We start from the raw sequence: 17,884 nt of genomic DNA, 5'->3' as shown, positions 1-17,884 counted from the left end.
CCTGGTAAACATATTTACCTTTGTGGCCTCCCCCAGTGCGGCTGCAGGATTTATGTAGTGAAGAGAAGCTTTGAAGGAACCTTCCTGCGGGCTGCATCAGTTCTTCCATCTGCATGGAAGTGTCTGTCAGCTGCACTCTTCGGAGTTCTCTTACATTTTCCAAATCTAACGTATTTTATTCTCAGATAAATTATTAATCATGAACGTGCTGACTTGTGTTGAAAATCAGGTTGTAGGTTTAAAATAAAATTTATTGGTAACCTGTTGCTTTGGGAAGATGAATAGCACAGAATAGAGAGATAGGTAGCACTTAGCTCAAACCAGCAACAAAAATGCTCCTTTTTTTCCTTTGCATTGGTAGGTCTTTGATTATTATTGTCAACGTGGTCTGTGAGATCTGTTGAGTTCAAAGGCCCAAACTCAAATTACTTCCTACTGTTCATTACGTCTTACTAAGCAGAAAATTAAAATAGTTTGCCTCATAAGATGCAGAACATTGGCAGCAGTGTACAGCTTGTAAGCCATTTACCATTCTCTTTTCAACAGAATATTTTTTTTTATTTGGCTAGTACCTGGAGTTATCCATGGAGTATGCTCAGAACAGCAAAAAATTCTAAAAATACAAGGAAAAGTCCCACTAAGAATGGGAAAGAGAGAGGTGATCAAACTTGTTATTGAGTTGCATTTTTTTCTTTTTTAAACACACCATGACTTTAAGCAAAACTATATGTAGTAAGAGCAGACAGGTGGTGATAGATTAAGGTGAAGCGAGTCAGTAAGAACCTTCCTGAGAGAGAGAGCTGACCTGAACTCATAGAAGGATGAAAAGGGAAACAGTCACTGAATATGAAAAAAAACAAGATGCTAAAGATGCAGATATGAGATTGTTACAGAAGTTTAACATATTAATGCAGTTTAAACTTTTAAAACTTTTATTTCACAAATACTGGGGATCAGCTGACACACGGTAACTCAATTTCTGAACCCTGTGACAAATGAACACAGCTGTAGTAACTTTGTCTGAAAGCTGAAATGTTATGAAAGAATTCCTTAATGTATGGTTGCACTTTCTGCCATTCTGCATTACAGAGGAAAAGAAGGATGGCTTTCCTCTGCCTTTCCCGTCATATGCAAAGAAACTGCTGATATCTCTCTGCAAAGAGGTCCCCTTCCAAGTGAAGTGCATATCCTGCTCCCAGATACTGCGCTCACACATGGAATTAACAGCTCATTTCAGGTTGGTGGGGGGTGGCTGTCTTTATAACGCTAATACCCATGTACTGATAAGCGATGTGCTTGTATAACCTGCACAGATGTATCTTGTACTGGTGCTAGTGGATTTCAGGGCATCTAGGACCATCTGAATGTTGACTTAATGGGTAAACTATCACAAAAAAATACCTTCTTTCCATGTCTTTTACCCTTCAATCCATGCAGTCCACTGCAGAATGCTGATCTTATCCTTTTTGTTTATATTCTTCTTGTAACAGAGAACAGGGCTTTATTGGTCTCTGTTCCCCTATTTCTAAGTTGTCAACATTTGATTTCTAAAATGTACTTTGTCAAAAACATAAGTGCTAGTGTTGGAAATTAGCACCTAATTCTCTTTAAGGTGCAAAGAGCACCTTAATTCTCTTTAAGGTGCAACTAAGCATTGCATAGTTCTGTTGACAAGCCAGTAAGTCAGTTGAAGTGGACAGAGGACACTGCTTTCACACGCTAATTGCTTAGCTACTAGGAAAAATTTTAAAGTAGATTTGAAAGTTTAAAAAAAAAAAGTTTCAGGTTGTGATACAATGGCTTTATTGTGCTTTTTTAATCCATTCTAGAACACGTTGTCGTAATTCTGGCCCTGTGGCGCTGTCCAAGAAGAGCATCTCCCAGATCGCAGGGGTGTTCAAGACAAAAGGTCACTGTGAGGGCTGTGATAAGCTGCTTGCTGACGAGAAGGAGATCACCCAGCATAAGCAGAGCACTCAGCACAACGTTAAAGTTCATGCTACAATGGAAGAGTCCATCTTGATGTTCTGTCACATCAATGAAAAAAATAAAGACTCATCTCATTTGAGCCACACTATGGATCGATCAAGAACATTGCTCAAGAGACATTTGACGTCGAATGAATCAATCAATGAAGGTGGTTCTCCTTCAAAACGGAAGAGTGAACTGCCAGATAAGAACGAAGATCACATAGGAAACCAAAGTCAAAGCAATGCTAGCAAGGTAAAAGCCTGGTTTTGTGAATGCCTTCAGAAGTTTTTTACCGAAGAGGCAGTAGAAAACCACATTTTGTCAGCAAATAGGATCTGTCACAAGTGTGCCGTGTGCGGAAAGCTTGCTGAAAATTCAAGCATTATCCACCTGCACATGAGCCGATTCCATGGGGGAGCACACTTGACCAACTTCCTCTTCTGGTGCAGAGCATGCTCTGTAGATCTCCTCAAAGAAAAGGATATTATGAGGCACGTGACTGAACGTCATGGTGGACATAGTTACTATTACGAGCAAGAAGCTCTAGCAGATGAGCCTATGCCATCAGTTTCTGACACCGCATGCATTTACACCAGTGAGAGGAAAGACCGCACTCCCAGTCCTATGGAGCTGTCCCCTGAAAAAAGCCCTGTTCTGGGAAAATGGCAATGCCGCATTTGCGAGGAGATGTTTGAGTCTGAAGACAGTGTTAAACAGCACTGCATGTCCCTAGAAAGCCACGCGTTTCACAGGTATTGCTGTGGGTTGTGCAAAAGCCACTTTCGGAAAGTAGGAACACTGCAGCGACACTTCCAAGAGCATCATAACGAAGAGATACAAATTAAATTCTTCTGTGGCCTTTGCGGTAATCTCTTCTTTGACAAAGAGGAAGAATTCCTAATCCATTATAAAGAGCTTCATAGCATGGACTATGCGTTTGTGCCTGAACAGATGGAAGTATCGATAAAGGAAGACGATGACTTCCTCCCAGTAGAAAAGGGAGAGCGTTTAACCTGTGGCTGCCGGACCAGTTACATCTCCAAAATAAACAGGAGGAACGACTACGTGAATTGTCAGAAAGCCATGCTGCAAAAAGGAAACTTATGGTTTCGCTGTTGCTTCTGCTCCAAAACTGCACAGAACGTCGCCGACCTGAACAGCCATCTCAACTGCCACGCGTCAGTGAAAAGTAAGCAAGAGATGTATGTTGTCAGGTGTGCTGCGTGCAACAAAAACTTTGACGATCTTCAGAGCGCGCATCAACACTATCACACGAAACACTGCTTCTTGCAGAAACCTGATATATCAGATCTAACGCCGGAATTGGAAAATACAGTGTTCAAGTTCACAGCAAGCGGGGCTTGCGTGGACAAAAAGCCCCACGAATCAAAATTGCATGCATACCCATCCAAGACTCAGGAAAAACCACAGTCTCCTCCTCTGCAGGGACCATTCCCTGTAAAGAAAGAAAAAAAAGAAAACTCTGCACACTGTGAAGAGCCCAGTGAAGGTATGTAGAAACTGGGAGGTTTTTACATTAGAAGAATATTGCTAATTTTAACACACTCTGTTTGAATGTCGGTGTGAGTATGTAACAAATCATTTTCCTATATCCAGTCTATAAATCGGTTCAGAATTTAATCTGTTATTTCTCAAAGTAGCACACTGAATTCTTGAGATTCAAGTTGCCAGAACTTGAACTCTACATTTTATTGATATATACCTTATGCATGAAGTCCTGAAAAACAAAAAGGCAGAGAAATGTTTCAGTCCAAAGGTGCTCTCATTAATTTTTCAAATTGCTTGGGAGCCTAATTTGGTGATAAAAGGAGGACAATTAATGACTCCAGGTGGAGATCTTATGCCTAGAAATGCAAAATGGACTGGAAATATACACACACCCTCGAAGGAAACTTTACTCCTTTTTATGTATATGTATTTGTGAGGATGATAGTGCTTTCTGTGTGGGCAGTTCTATTGTAACACCATCTTCTCAGTTGTGCTTAACTTGCCAAAAAAAAAATGTGGCTGAGAATTTCTCTTCGCACTATGTGTTGGGTTGGCTTTGCCTAAAAATCCAATTGTGTTTGTGTTTTTTGTTTTTTTAATTCTTGTTACTTCTAAGAATGACATCAAGAATGCCAAAGGTGTGTTTTACAAGTTCAAAAATCAGGAGTATTTTTTAATTACTCATGATGTCATTTTTTGATGTAAAGGTTGACATTTATGACAGATATACAGCAAAAAGTATGTCTCTAAACATTTTATGTGCTTTTATGTGTGTAATTAAATGTAATGGACATGCCATAGTAGGGGTGTGTGTAGTTGAACGTGCTGTTAAAAGCATCAGTATCACAGTGAATGACAAGGGCTCTCTGTGCCTACCACATCTATCCAGCTCTTCACCATCATGCTGCTAGATGCTGCTCTTTTATCTAATTTTTGCATTACTGAATGCTACTTCAGTTGATGTAAAAATACTGCTGAAACAGTGCAGCCCCCAAATAGCATCATGTTGTGTTACTGTCAGCTTCTGGAATGATTGAATACTTGAATTTTAAAAGCGTGTCTGAGTTGATGTATGTTGGTTGACCAGGCAGTCAGGTGACCTTAAAATGCCTTCTTTTTATCCCCTTGAAGACAGCGAACTTCCTGACCTTGACTACCTGAGTACCATGACTCACATTGTGTTGGTGGATCTGGACAACTGGGGAAACTTATTCACGCAGCTGCCAGCCAACCTGAACCAAGGGACATTTATCTGGGGCTTTCAAGGTAAGAAGTGGTCGAGGGAAACAGGAAGAGAAGATGAATGAGTCCACGTACATACTCAAGCAGCAATTCTTTGAGACAACAAGCAGCCACTAGGGCCTCAAGCCACAATATCACAGGCACCATGAGTAGAAATGTTCTTGAACTTTTCTAACTTGGTGTTCAGGTCTGCTGCTCCTACTGTTCCTTGTAGACTATCCTGTAGGCAGAGTTCCTAAATGGTTTAGGGGTCTTTATAGCTTCCGTGCTCAAGCTGCTTTGGCAGTATCATACTAGTTTTTCATAGTTATCAGGGCACCCATAATACTCACAGATTCTTTTCTTTCTAGCTAGCTTCTAGCTCCCAAGTCCTTGTCATAATGTTTTTTGGTTTTAGTTCCAGAAGACATGATTTTACATTCTTGAACTTGAGTTTTGTTCGGTCTCTGGCTTGCCTCTTGGGGAGGTTCCTGGTCATCCTGCACATCACTAGGGGTCTCGCATCTGGAAGACATTAGCAGGGGTACCAGGTGATTGGCAGAACTCACATTGCTATGGGTTTGTAAGAAAACTTCTTGAGAAGTCTACCAATAGCATCCCATTAACTTGATACAGTTTGTGGCTTTTCTACTGATTTTCTTTGTTTCTGCCTTCAGTTATTACCCTTGCAGTACATTGAATACTTCAGTAAAGTCCAAATAAGTTGTGGTTTCAAAATGGGAAAGGCCTGAAACACCACTGAAAGGCCTTGATGCAGTTGCTGAAGGTTGTTTGCTGATTTCTACAGTTATTCAATAGGCTTGGAACAACATTTTATTTTTCTGCAGATTAAAATAAGAAATTATTGGGCATCTGACTTGAAGAAACACGATGCCTGGCTCACATCTAAAATCAGAGTTACTCTGTCTGGGTTTTATAAAGAATTCCTTAGTAAATAATATTTTTTCACAGTTAAGTGAAATTTTACCCCCTTGATTTCTGACCTTTGCTTTCAGTCATACTTTGCTCGCTACTCTGCTCAAACTGGTTTGTCACTGATTGACCCAAGATTCTTTCTTATGGCAAGGTCTTCTGTGCTGTTATCTCTTTCCAAGGTCAAACACCCTGTTTCAATTCAGTAAGGAAAGGATTGATTGAGCCTGTCTGAACTGTATTCTTGTCAGAAATGTTCTTCTCTGACCTGAGAAATAATCCACAGGACAGTCTTAGTGCTACTAATCTGTTGTTAGGAACCTCTATTGATAGGGTAAGCCAGTTAAGACAACGTGCCCAGGGATGTTTTGAATCCTCAGGCCTGGTGGCACTGAACAGTCCGTGCCAGTGCTGCTAAATTTCTTGTTTTCCAAATGGATTGCTGCATCCAGGCTGCGTGGTGGGAATGGTTGCTGGAGGATGTGAACTGAAAAACCTTGCTAAAGAGTTAGTGGTCATTAAAACGGGCCTGATTTGTATCAGAGAACATTTTAACAATTTCTTACTGTCAGAAGGATTGTTACAGTAAGGTTCCCAGGCATATGTGGAGATGTTGTAGATGCTCTCAAAGAAATAGTTTACAGAGTTATTTAATGCATGCTATTGTATTTGTTTAGCCCTCAAAAATAGCAACATCCCTGTCTCTTTTTCTTTTCCTTTTTACACTTCCAAACAGCACCTCTGACTTTTTTTTAATGATACCTACTGCATTATGTCTACTATTCCTGTTGTTAATACATCCCTAGCTTTTCTTTGAGTTCCTCTATTATATGTTGTTTCTGTTTTTATATATTCAGTATTTCTCCACCTGTTTTGTAGTCCAGCTCCACTAGAGTAAATACAGCTCTGCCAGCTGTTACGGTCAAAAATCTGTGTTGTACATTTATGCTACCCAAAACCAGGGTTGATTATAAGTCTTTCCCAAATGGCAGTGGCCAAGGCTGTCACAGCAGATGAGAACAACTCAAAGATCATTTTGCTCATGGGCAGGTACCTCTAAATCTTTTCTGTATAGTTTGTTACTAGATCCTTGAGCTTTCTGATTGTTTTTGGTAGCCTTTTATAGACATTAGGGTGAAAAGAAAACAAAATCAGGAGAAATCTGCTGAAGACTGCTGCTGTTTTTTCATCAGATTCAAGGAGAATGTGAGGTCCTCCATGGCCTGTTGATGCGAGTCTTAGTTTCACAAGTCCTCATGTGCAGTACAGTCAATGACTGGTTTCACTTTCCAGTCAAAATCCTTCCTTACACCCAGCCATTATATCACCCAGCAGATCAAGCAGCATTTGTTTTCCTCCCTGTTGCCGACCCATTATTTCTTAGCAATTGGGAATGTCGTGAAATTCTTACTCACTCCCTTCACATTGTCCTTCCATTTGTTTTTCTTTTTATGTTGTCATAGTAACTGAAACCTCCTCTGGTTTTCCCTTTCTTCTTGAGACAGTTGCTACTCCTTTCTTTTCCCTTGCAACCTGTTTCAGCTTTTCTTTTTTATCTGCAGCAATCTATTTACTCAGCTTTTTCCTATTATCCAATTGTTTTCTAAGCTAGTAACTACATGTTTTAGGTTGTGAAGGTTCCTGCATGTTGTGTGCTGGTGTTTTTTGTTCTTGTTGTTTAGTTTTTGTTTTTAAATGTAGCCTCATTTTACTTATCCTTGACTGCATCCAAGGTTTTGTCAGGCCTCCAGCTGCTGCTCCAGTTCTTGGAACTTCTCTTTAAAGAGTTCTGACATGCAACGTGTCAGGAAGCTACGGTTTCTGCTGGAAATAATCTCTGGAACTGTATCAGTGTAGGGTTCCCTATGAAAAGCATTTCTGGTATTGTACTACTTTCCCAGAGCACCTCTGTTTCTGTAGATTGGCCACGAACTATGTATAAAGCTGGAAAGACACGTTGCTGTATGCAAACACACATCATTTCTGGAAAATATTTTTTTCAGAATTAATAAAAAAAATGCATACAAAATTGAATGAGAGGCTTTGTGCAGGATCAGGCTAGCTCCTTTCAATTTTTTTTTTGCTTTCTAACCCACAAACAAGGGCTGTGGAGGGTTTAGTAATGTATTATTATTTTTGTTTTTAGCTTTTACATTGGTCAAAGTAAATTTTGTCTTTAAAGCCAGTTGTACTTTTACTTTTGCCTTGCATCCCTAACTCATGGTGACAATGCTAATGCTATGCATTTCTTTTCTTTGACTGCTTAGGAGGACACAGCAACTGGAAACCTCCAGTGCAGTGCAGAATTTATAATTATCTTAAGAGGATTGGATGCTTCTTCCTTCATCCACGTTGTGGTACCAGAAGAGAGGCAGCAGACTTTGCTCTCTGTGTTCATGTAAGTTAGTGCACACTGTCCTTGCTGTTGTTTCAGGACCTAGAGGAGGGTGGCCAGGTGATGTCTGACACTGATAACTTTTAATTACATGCAAGACTCTTAGATTCTCTTCACACAACATCTATGTCCACTAAAAAGAACAACAAACCTGTCATTGAATTGGGTGGAGACAGCCTGTTGAGAAGTGATTTTGAAGCACTCCCCCTACACATTTGGACAAACTTAGATATCATACATTTTCTTTTTGTCCCTGTGAATTAAATTATGGATTGCATGAAGATTATACAGCATAAATGGGTAAATATAGTACATCGTTATCACTTTGCCCTATGCTTTGCTTCTTTTTCTTTTTTCTTTCTTTCTTTTGGAATGAAAATGTTATCCCATGTAGGATATCAGTCTGTTGTGAAGGGATGGGAGGCTGGTTAGGGAATGAAGACTTTTTTTTTTTTTTTTTAAAGAGTTCTTAGAGTTTGTGCTTCAGAATGAAATGTAACTTTTGCCTCTCCCTTCAAGTAGCCCAAATCTGGAGCTAGCTGTAAAATGGAGTTGAATGGGTTTCAGTTTCAGACACCCTGCTTAGCTGACAAAGAGCAGGGCCCATGGTCACGTTGAGTTTTGGGTTGGGAGAAGTGAAGGTGAAGGACAGGAATCTGAGGTGTTAAGGGGACTCATATTATTAATACAGTGTTTTATCAGTTAGATAAAACCTACCTGCTGTTCTAATTGTAAGTTATAAATGTGTTTTGCAACAGTGTTTATACGTTGCCTTATTTTTTTTTAACGTTTCTTAAAATGCTCTGCACATTCAGCTTGTTTGTAGCAGAGATAGTTCTGAAATGATGCTTTTAAAGAATTTTTGCATACTGTATCTGTGCTGTTCTGGTAGCCATTCCCTGTATCTATTATCATATGTACAGAATAAATGCAGTATCAAAATAACACCTTTTGCAGTTGTATAACTTGCTGATAAATTTGATGATACAGCTGGAGGTAAGCTGCTGTAGAAGGCTTTCCTATGAAGAGCTGCCTTACAGAAAGGTAGCCAAACCCCACAAGATAAAACTACGATCTCGGTTCAACATCTGTCCTTTGTTTCCGTGCAGGCTGGTCGTCTGGATGAGCACTTGCCCAAGCAAATTCCTTTCACTATACTTTCCGGAGACAAAAGCTTCCTGGAACTGGAAACTCAGTTTAAGATGACTCAGCGGTCAGCTCGCATCCTAAATCCCCACCACATTGAAGGAGACATGATGTGTGCCTTGCTAAACAGCATTTCAGATACCACAAAAGGTAGAAAGCATTAAGCCCGATCTTTCCAGTAGACTAGTAGTCTTCTCAATAAAAGAACTGAACGCTTTTGCTGATAAAACAAGTTGGTACTTGGTGCTTCTTGTATTGTACTTGCATTTCAATGAGATACGGCTCAGAAGATCAGTTTGCTTGGGACAAGTTTTGAAACCAGACTTAACTGCATGTTTTTGTTCTACCTAACAAATCCTGTTTTATGTTACAGCATGCGAAAAACAGTTATTTCAGTCCTTTCTGGTAAAAGAAAAGGTGTTTTGAGCACTCTAGCATGCATATTTATTGACTTGTGTTCAAATCTGCTTTGTCTGATTTGTGTTGGGTCTGAAACAGATATGACCCTGCTAAATTCGTTGTTATTTCCCAAAATATCTCTGTCTATTTTAACTCCAGCTGTCCTGGTCGCTTCCAGTCACTTGGTATTTGTGTTTACTGACACATGACTCACACCTCTGTTAGGAGGAAAAATGTCAATGAAACTTTTAATGCCATCTTCTTATTAATGGCATGCTGAAATTATTACACTTTTTTATAGAGAATAATCAGAGGTTTGAGTAGTCTTATTTTCATACAAAGGATTTTGGAGCTGAGCTGAGTTTAAATACTTTCAGTATTTTAAAAGATCTTGAGGTAAAGTTTTCATAGAAGATAATGCATTTCCAGTTGTTTTGTTGTGGCTTTGGGGCGTGTAAGTTGAGTGGATGTTACAGAAAGCTGTTTCTGAAGTAGCCATAAACAATTTTGAGAAAAATACCCTACTAGTATGCAGGAATAGGAGAACTGTCCTGTGTTTCTCTTGTACTATCAGGAAGATCGAAGTGGAGGGCTAGCACTGAATAGCAATTTGGCATTGATCGATTAAAGTAGGGAAAAATAAATGGGATAATGAAATGGTTGGGTCTGTGGTGAGCTGGAATTGATCCGTGTGTTTCTGACACGGAAAAGGTGCTTATAGATTTTTCTGGCCATGCTGGTCTACATTTGTCAGCTCGATTATTCCATGCATTCAGTTTAAGTTGTTTTATATGTAGAGACTTCCTTTCACGTGTAGTTTGTTGTGTGACTTACCAGTACCTGATGGTGAGAAGAGGGGAATGACCGTGTTGCTCCATAAGGGTATTCTAACTCCTTTTTGGGTGATTTTGCTGGTATATCTTCATTTACCTGGGTATTCTGGCTAAGAATGATGAGTTTGAGCTAACCAAAACCTTAATTTGTTGGCTGCTTGGTCATTGTGCATCACACTAAAGCTATGCATGTGGTCATTACCAAAAATGTGTGTGTGGATATATGTGTTTTAAGCAGGAAGTTGCTGGAATCATGCTCGTGTCCTGTTCTCAGGCAAACTCATAATGAACAGAATCATCTTGAAAACTCGCTTTTGATGACAGGACTCTGTGCTCTGGGTAGTGGGTTGATGTTGATGCCAAGGATCTGTCAAGGTCTTTTTAAAAGATGTAGCCGTCTCAGAAGACGTGCTTCACTGGTCAGCAACATCAGCAAGCATTCAAAAATCTTCCTGGAGCAAGGCCAGTATTGGAGGGCTGAGGTGGAAAGTCGTGCTGTGTATTGTAGGCCTGTAGAACCTGTTGTCCTGTTACAGAAACACAGTTGAATATAAGGAAATAGAAATGAGATTTTCTTCATTTCCAGCAGTCTCAAACCTGGGGCAGTATTCTGGAGGGAAAAAGAGGTGAAAAACAACAACAACAACAAAAGTTGTGTTGAAAAATATAAGACAGTTTTTGGGACTGGATGGGCTTCAGAATGAAGAAGCAGTGTCTCTGACGAACAGACAGAGCTATCATTAGCTTGTGAGCACGTGGTGGCAATCTCTGACTGTTGCATCTTGTGAACTGTTTTACTGTTTCAGCAGAACTGCTGTGGCAGGTAGTCATTAAACAAAAAAAAAAAAAAAAAAAAAAAGGGAAAGAAGTTCCTGCATATATTGGAGCAGGCTATTGACTATATCTTACATTAGGAGTCCACGAATTTTCTCTGAGGTATGAAAAGAGTAGGCAAGACATTATTATTTCTTCTGCTGCTTTTAAACCTGAGTTCATTAATACAAGAGTTTTAATTTCATGCTGAAGGCAGAACACATGATGGGAGACTTGTGCATGTTGATAGAGTGGTTTCAGAAGGGTAAAACGAGTTTTTCCTTTACAAAGAAAGGTTTGTAGCATGCAGAAAAACAGCACAATCTCTTGTCTGCATCTCGACACCTGATATCTCAGAATGCCAGCACTGCTACAAATTACACTTCTAATGGACACCAGACAATGTTGGGGGCATGCTGGCACCGATATGAATGCCAGCACTTCTCAGGTGACTGAGGTGATTCTTGTATAAAAGGAGGGCTTTAGCTTAACTGTATTTGTCAGAAACTCATGTTGTAATGAGATCCTTAATTGACTGAGCTCTTAAGTAGAAGAGTTTTTTTGATAAGAAGACAACCAAAACGTTCAGACTTTCTTCTCTTTTCTTTAAAGAGCCAGGCTGCCTCATGAGAGTGTCAAAATCAATGGCATAGTGATGCACGATGCTTCTTCTAATCTTTCAGTTAACACAAATGTCAGACAGCAAGCGACTAAAGACAGGTCACAGCCTCCAGCCCCTCACGTCCAGAGACTGAACACGAAGGGCATAAGCATCAGTGGCATGATGCACACTGGCTGCACCATGAATGAACTACGGGAAGCATTTATCCCTTTACATGCACAGGTCTTACAAAGGCCACGGTCAGCTGCAGGAGGGAGTAGTAAGAAAGTCAGCCTTGAGTTTAGCTACAACAGGAAGTTATTAGCTTTGGTATGTCGGTGACATGTCTTGTGTGTACATTTGGGTAGATGTTTATATGCCCTAGGCAGAAAGCCCTTAGGTATATTAAGACCTCAGATAATGAGCCTGAACAAAAATTGTAGCCAAGTGGATGAACTGGGAAGACCTCACTACCCAGATCATGAAAAAAAAAAAATCTTCAAGGTTTAATTTAACCTGGTTGTGATTTTTTTTTTTTTTTAATTTTTTTTAGAGAGATATCTAAGATGAAGGTTAAATGAAAGTCTGAGTGAGCATCATGGTATTATCCATGTTACCCAGTTTCCAAAAAAATGCAGTTGGAGCAGAGTCAGGGATTAAGAACTTTATTTGCGTTCATGCTACACTTGAATGAACAGATCAGGGAACATCTGCAGGGAGAGATAATATATAATGAAGCTTTGGTTTGCATGGAGGAAGAGATGGTCTTCTGTATTTGTGAAACCTTGACAGGGAGTAGCTGCACATGCATTTACAGGTGATATTGCCTAATGAAGAAGTAGACATCAGAGCAGTAAGTACTGGGGAGGAGTGTATGGGGAGGAACCTCCAGGGACTTAGTGAAGAAGGAATAAAGGAAAGGATTGTGGAAGCCAAGGAAGAGTATTTTAAAGGCAGCACGGCCACACGCACTGAACAGGATTGATAAGAATGGGGTGCTGATCTTAAATTTTTGGCTAAGTGGTCATTAGGATCCTGAATGAGGTAATTTCAACAGTATCCTCAAGGTGAGGTAGCACTAAAACTTCAGACGTCAACTGTAAAAAGGGAAAGGGGCTGGAGAGAGGGAGTTAAGTGTGATACTTCTGCGATTGTGCTTCAGGATAGTAAAAAGGCAGATGAACCTGGGAGTCACTGAGACTACGAGTGTTGTAGGAGAGGGAAGTGAAGGTAGGGTGCAAGACTGCTCAACGTGTGAAGCAGTCCAGGGGTGCAGTAAGAAGTTTTACAACAAGGCAAAGGAGGAGAACTAAGGCCAAGAGAGGGCAATCATCAAGTCTTCAGTGTGACAGAGCAGCCAGACACCTGACAGGAGCTATTAAGGGGATGGTAGTAACTGGGGAGGTTGCAGAAGAGGAAGAGTGTCAGGTAGGAGAAGGGAATTGATTATTCTGAGACGTGTGGATCGCTAATCCAAATCCCATCTGACACTGGGATGTCAGGACAGTGGGTGGCGCTTGCATCCTGTGGAAGCTTAACAGTTTCCAGAGCTCGTTTCTGAGACTGAGGAAATACTGCTCTACTACATCTCTGAAGGAAAGTTACTGCATTCACTCCCATCTCTAGGGTTAACCTTCCTAATCACTGAGCCCTGTTCTCATACAGAATTTGCATTCCTGTTTCATTCCTTCCAGCAGGAGCTTGGCAATATGTGAGGACAACAGAGAGCAGCAGGATTTCTTTGAGAGAATAGGTACAAACAGAGTTTCTTAGCTGTTGTTTATCTAACAAACTGTACTAGAGAAGAGGCTGTATCTTAAGATTCTCTGGCTGAGAAATTGGGTGATTGCTGCTTCTCTGTGACCCCAGAGGAGCTGGGAGCTACAGAGTGTGCTAAGCATTTTTAACAAGAGAAGCGAGACGTGCCTGATTTCTCTGTCATGTGTTTTCATTTACCCTACATCTTCAGATGATGCCAGCAGCACCAAAAGTGCTGATGAAGTAAGTACAGGCTGAGGAAGTGTGGGCTGGGTGAGTGGACAGCAGGCTGGATTGAAAATCCTCTGAATGGCCGAACCTAGGTGATGGGTGGCATGACGGCCAGTAACTACTGGTGTGCCCTGTGGGTCAGTACTGGGCCTAATCCTGTTTAACACTTTAATTAATGATCGTGATGAGGAGGCAGAGTGTGCCCTCAGTGGGTTTGCTGATAGCATGAAGCTAGGAGGAGTGGCTGATACGCCAGAGGGTCATGCCGCCATCCAGAGGAACAATCCACCTCCTGGGCAGGCTGGAGAAACGGGCTGACAGGAACTTCATGAAATTCAGCAAGGAAGTGTGATGTCCTGCGCCTGGGGAGGAGTGATCCCAGGCCCCAATAAAAGCTGGGGGTCAACCAGCTGGAAAGCAGCTTTCCAGAAGAGGACCTAGAGGTCCTTGTGGACAACCAATGGACCGTGAGCCAGCAATGGCCTCCTGAAGCAAAGAAGGCCAACAGTCTCCTGGGCTGCGACCTGTGGGCTGAGGACTGACAGGCTGAGGGAGGAGATACATCCTCTTTACTCAGCATTAGTGAGGCTACACCCGTCCAGTTCTGGGCTCCCCAGTACAATATCTGGAGATACTCCAGAGCCATCTGGGAAGCTGTGGCTCTAGGTGACCCTGCTTGGGCAGGGGGATGGACGAGATGACTTCCAGAGGCCTCTCCCAACCTCAGCCATTTTGTAGCTCTGTGGTACTGGCATGGGGCACGTTAACTAGAATCCAAAATCTGCTTCAAAGTGGAGTTCAGCCACAGGATGCAGGCACACCACAAGCAATGTTAGGTCAAGCACAGTGGCCTGTCCAGTGTGGGAAGTCAGCCTGGTCTCTTCTGACTTAAAAATGCTGCTGTTCAATCCATTGGCCCTTCCTTCTCCTTGGTTGACAAGTGATGATTTCCATGCTTAATTGCTGCTCCCAGAAGGCAAGCTGAGTTCCTGCTCCTCACCCCTTTATTTGTTGAAACATTTCTATTAATTTTTTTGCCTACAGACAGTCTTTATTCTGATTGTTAGTCTTACTCCTGATTCCCACAGAGCCATATCAGAATATCTTACAATCTTCTGATCCAGAAACTCTACTCCTCCTCCTGTGCCTGCCTCACCAGACACTCAATGTGACACCTTTAATCTGCTCTGTGTAGGCTTAGGGGCAGAGGGCGGTATTGTGGACAAGTGTGATCATGCTTTTGGTTTTGCATGGGGAAAGTCAGTACAGTTTGAGATACTGACAAGCCTTGAAACAAAAGTATATAATAATAAAAAAAAAAATCTAGATTAGATTTCCTGCCTTCTTAATAGGTTAGCTTTTACCAACTCAAAGATTTACAAGAATCCAGCAACTGCTCGTGTGGGAAGTTGAACATTATTGATGTAGGTTGGTAGAGGGGGGAGAAGCATTGCAAACAATGAGCAAAGTTGAGACCACTGGAGGCAGACTGTAGCTTGTGAGACTTCTCATGTGATTTGGAACAATGTTTGACTCTGAGGTGATGTTTTCCTCTCCAACCAGGCAGAATATGATCCTTACCAATTGTTTTCAAGTTTCGTAGTTTCTCTCAGCAATTCTGGCTCAATTTATCGTAGTCATTGCTGACTTGGTATCAGTGTATTGTATTAGTTGAGATACTATACGTGGAATTCCCAGTCTGTAGGACACGATTGGATACCTACCACTTACTGTGTATGAACCATGCTTTCATTTCCAGAGGCTTGCAAACTACATGCCCTAATAAAATAGGCTTGCTTACAGGTGTAGGTAGTGGAATGGTGTTTCTTCAACTGTGCTTGAGGCAAACCTGCTCTCTGCGATGTAACTACTGAGCAACATTCTGCTATTGCATAGAAGTAGTATGATAAATCATGAGACAGGCAACTTGTTTTTAAAACATTTAAATGTTTTGCATGCCAGTTTGCACATACCTCTGGTCCAATATGGACGTGTATCCCGTGTTATTACAGTGGGGTAATTAAAGAGGTGTGACTGGTAAAACATTTTGGTAAGATGAGGCCTGAATTAATACCTAAGACGAATCCTAAATTTTCTTAATGAACTAAAATAGTAACTCGTGTACAAATTCTGTTCAAATATTCATAACTATCCCAGTTAACAGTAAAATCCACTTTAGCTGAGGATCTGTATTCTGAAAAACTGAATCTCAGGCAAGCTGATTGCCTGGGCTAGAGAATCCAGGAGGAAGCAGAACAGTGCTGTGCATGTCATACAAGGGGGTTGCCATCGTGGTTCCTTGTGTGGTAAATACTGCCTGATTATCTAACCAGTTCCAGGAGAGCTGACTCCTTTAGCTAATATCTGAAAGAAGCTGCTGAACTTCTGACTGCTCCTGTCCTCTGCTGTTTAGCTGTCTGTGCAGGTTGCAATCTGAAGAATTTTGCCTTTCCCATTTGCCAACATCTTCTGTCAAGTTGCCTGGAAAAAAAAAACACCTCCAGGAAAGTGCTCTTGATGCATTTTTATTTGAAATGGCAGCAAACCAGAGAATCTCTTGTACTTTGCCTTGCTACTTATTGGTCTCGAGATCTCAATTCTTCCATTATACTTCTGCCAAGAAATGAGTTAGGGAGTGATTGCTTCAGCTCTTACATCTCTAACAGGTACAACACCTCAGAGCAGTCAGATACATCTTCCAGGCTGGAAGGTTAAAACAGTCATTAGCATGGGGGAGGCCACTTGTGCAAAGCCTTTTCTTTGCACTTTTTCTCTCATAAGTGATTTAACTGACATTTATTTGGGGTTTGTCTGGGGTTTTGTTTCTTATATTTTGTTTGCTTTGGATGGTGGTGTACAGGGAGGTGTATCTTCTACCCAGAGGTCATAGGCAGCTCCAAAAAGGATGCACAGGCAATCAGCTAAGTGGCTGGAGAAAGACCTTTCTAACTGTAGTATATATTCAGAAGTTTCTGGCATCTTTGTGGGCTCCTGACTTCTACTTGATGCCAGCTGTTGGTGTTTGTATTCCTGGAGTCAGGAGAGTCAGTAATGCTGCTGTTCAAAGTGTGGGTGTCAGAGGCTTGAAGACAAATTTTATAAAGCATATTTTTCACTTTGAATGCTTAGCTTAGATCATCTAAAATGCCTAAAGTCACACAGTTAGTAATTTAGATGTCCATATCAGAATCTTCTTTGCCTCTAAACATAATCAGAATTGCGTTTATGTACTGGTAAATGGACTGGTTTTAGAGGGAAGTTGTTGCTGTGACCGTAGGAGACCTAGTTCATGGTGAATATTATACAACCTCATTGCAGAGATCATCTCCCAAAACAGCAACAGCCTCTAGCAGGAGAGCGAATACATGATGTGACTAATCGACTTCTTTGGGTTTTAACCTGTAATTTTCTGAGTCTCCATTTAAAAAAAGTGGGGGGGGGGAAAAAGTTCAGATATACCAATCCCTACTAGACATTTCAAAACACAGCTGTTGTTCTGGAGCTGGAAACCAGCCTTGTGAAGAGCATTACTTAGAAAGGAAGCGGTGGTAGGATTTTGGCTGGGCTTGGCTATGACAAATTAACAGATTAAGCTAAGCATTTCTGCTGTTTTCTGTGAGTTTTGAACAGCATCTGCTGAATTGTATTGTTCAATTGATGCATTGCACTGCTGAGATTAGCTGTAGCAGTCAGTTGCTCAGATGGAGTATTTAGGCAAGAAAACATAGCTACGACCACGTGTAGTTCTTAAAATCCAACCTACAATGTTGTTATAGTAAGTTAGATGTAGGAGATGACTGACTTATTTGTTAGGATCAATGTGTAATTTACATTTAATCTGTGCAATTATTTTTCAGATAGCGAAGAGGATGACGATATGGAACTGACAGTGAAAAGGAGCTTAGAAGAAAAAAAGAAACAGGAAGGTCTGTTTTAATTTTTACTTCTCTATTTTCAGGATTGCTATTAGTTACAGAAGATAACAGAAACTCAACTTAAAATCATTTTTCTGGCAAGTGACCTCTTAAGAATACTCTAAAATATTCTGGGGAATAATGAGTAGTCAAGAATACT

General features: G+C 40.9%; 1 protein-coding gene across 3 annotated transcripts in view; it reads left to right on the top strand.

Moving 5' to 3' along the window:
• Nucleotides 1-17,884, top strand: part of ZNF451 (zinc finger protein 451) — a 38,838-nt gene that overhangs the window by 17,937 nt on the left and 3,017 nt on the right. For all 3 annotated transcript variants that reach the window (XM_084513372.1, XM_084513370.1, XM_084513371.1), the window contains exons 9-14: nucleotides 1,090-1,237; nucleotides 1,830-3,481; nucleotides 4,612-4,746; nucleotides 7,902-8,032; nucleotides 9,139-9,325; nucleotides 17,668-17,736. In XM_084513372.1, the coding sequence (XP_084369498.1) occupies nucleotides 1,090-1,237; nucleotides 1,830-3,481; nucleotides 4,612-4,746; nucleotides 7,902-8,032; nucleotides 9,139-9,325; nucleotides 17,668-17,736 (2,322 nt within the window). The remainder of the gene's footprint in view (nucleotides 1-1,089; nucleotides 1,238-1,829; nucleotides 3,482-4,611; nucleotides 4,747-7,901; nucleotides 8,033-9,138; nucleotides 9,326-17,667; nucleotides 17,737-17,884) is intronic.

This window comes from Aythya ferina (genome assembly GCF_964211825.1).
Source record: "Aythya ferina genome assembly, chromosome: 3".
In the NCBI taxonomy this organism is placed as follows: domain Eukaryota; kingdom Metazoa; phylum Chordata; class Aves; order Anseriformes; family Anatidae; genus Aythya; species Aythya ferina.
Note: the sequence above shows the minus strand (reverse complement) of the source record. Positions and strands in the feature narration are given on the sequence as shown.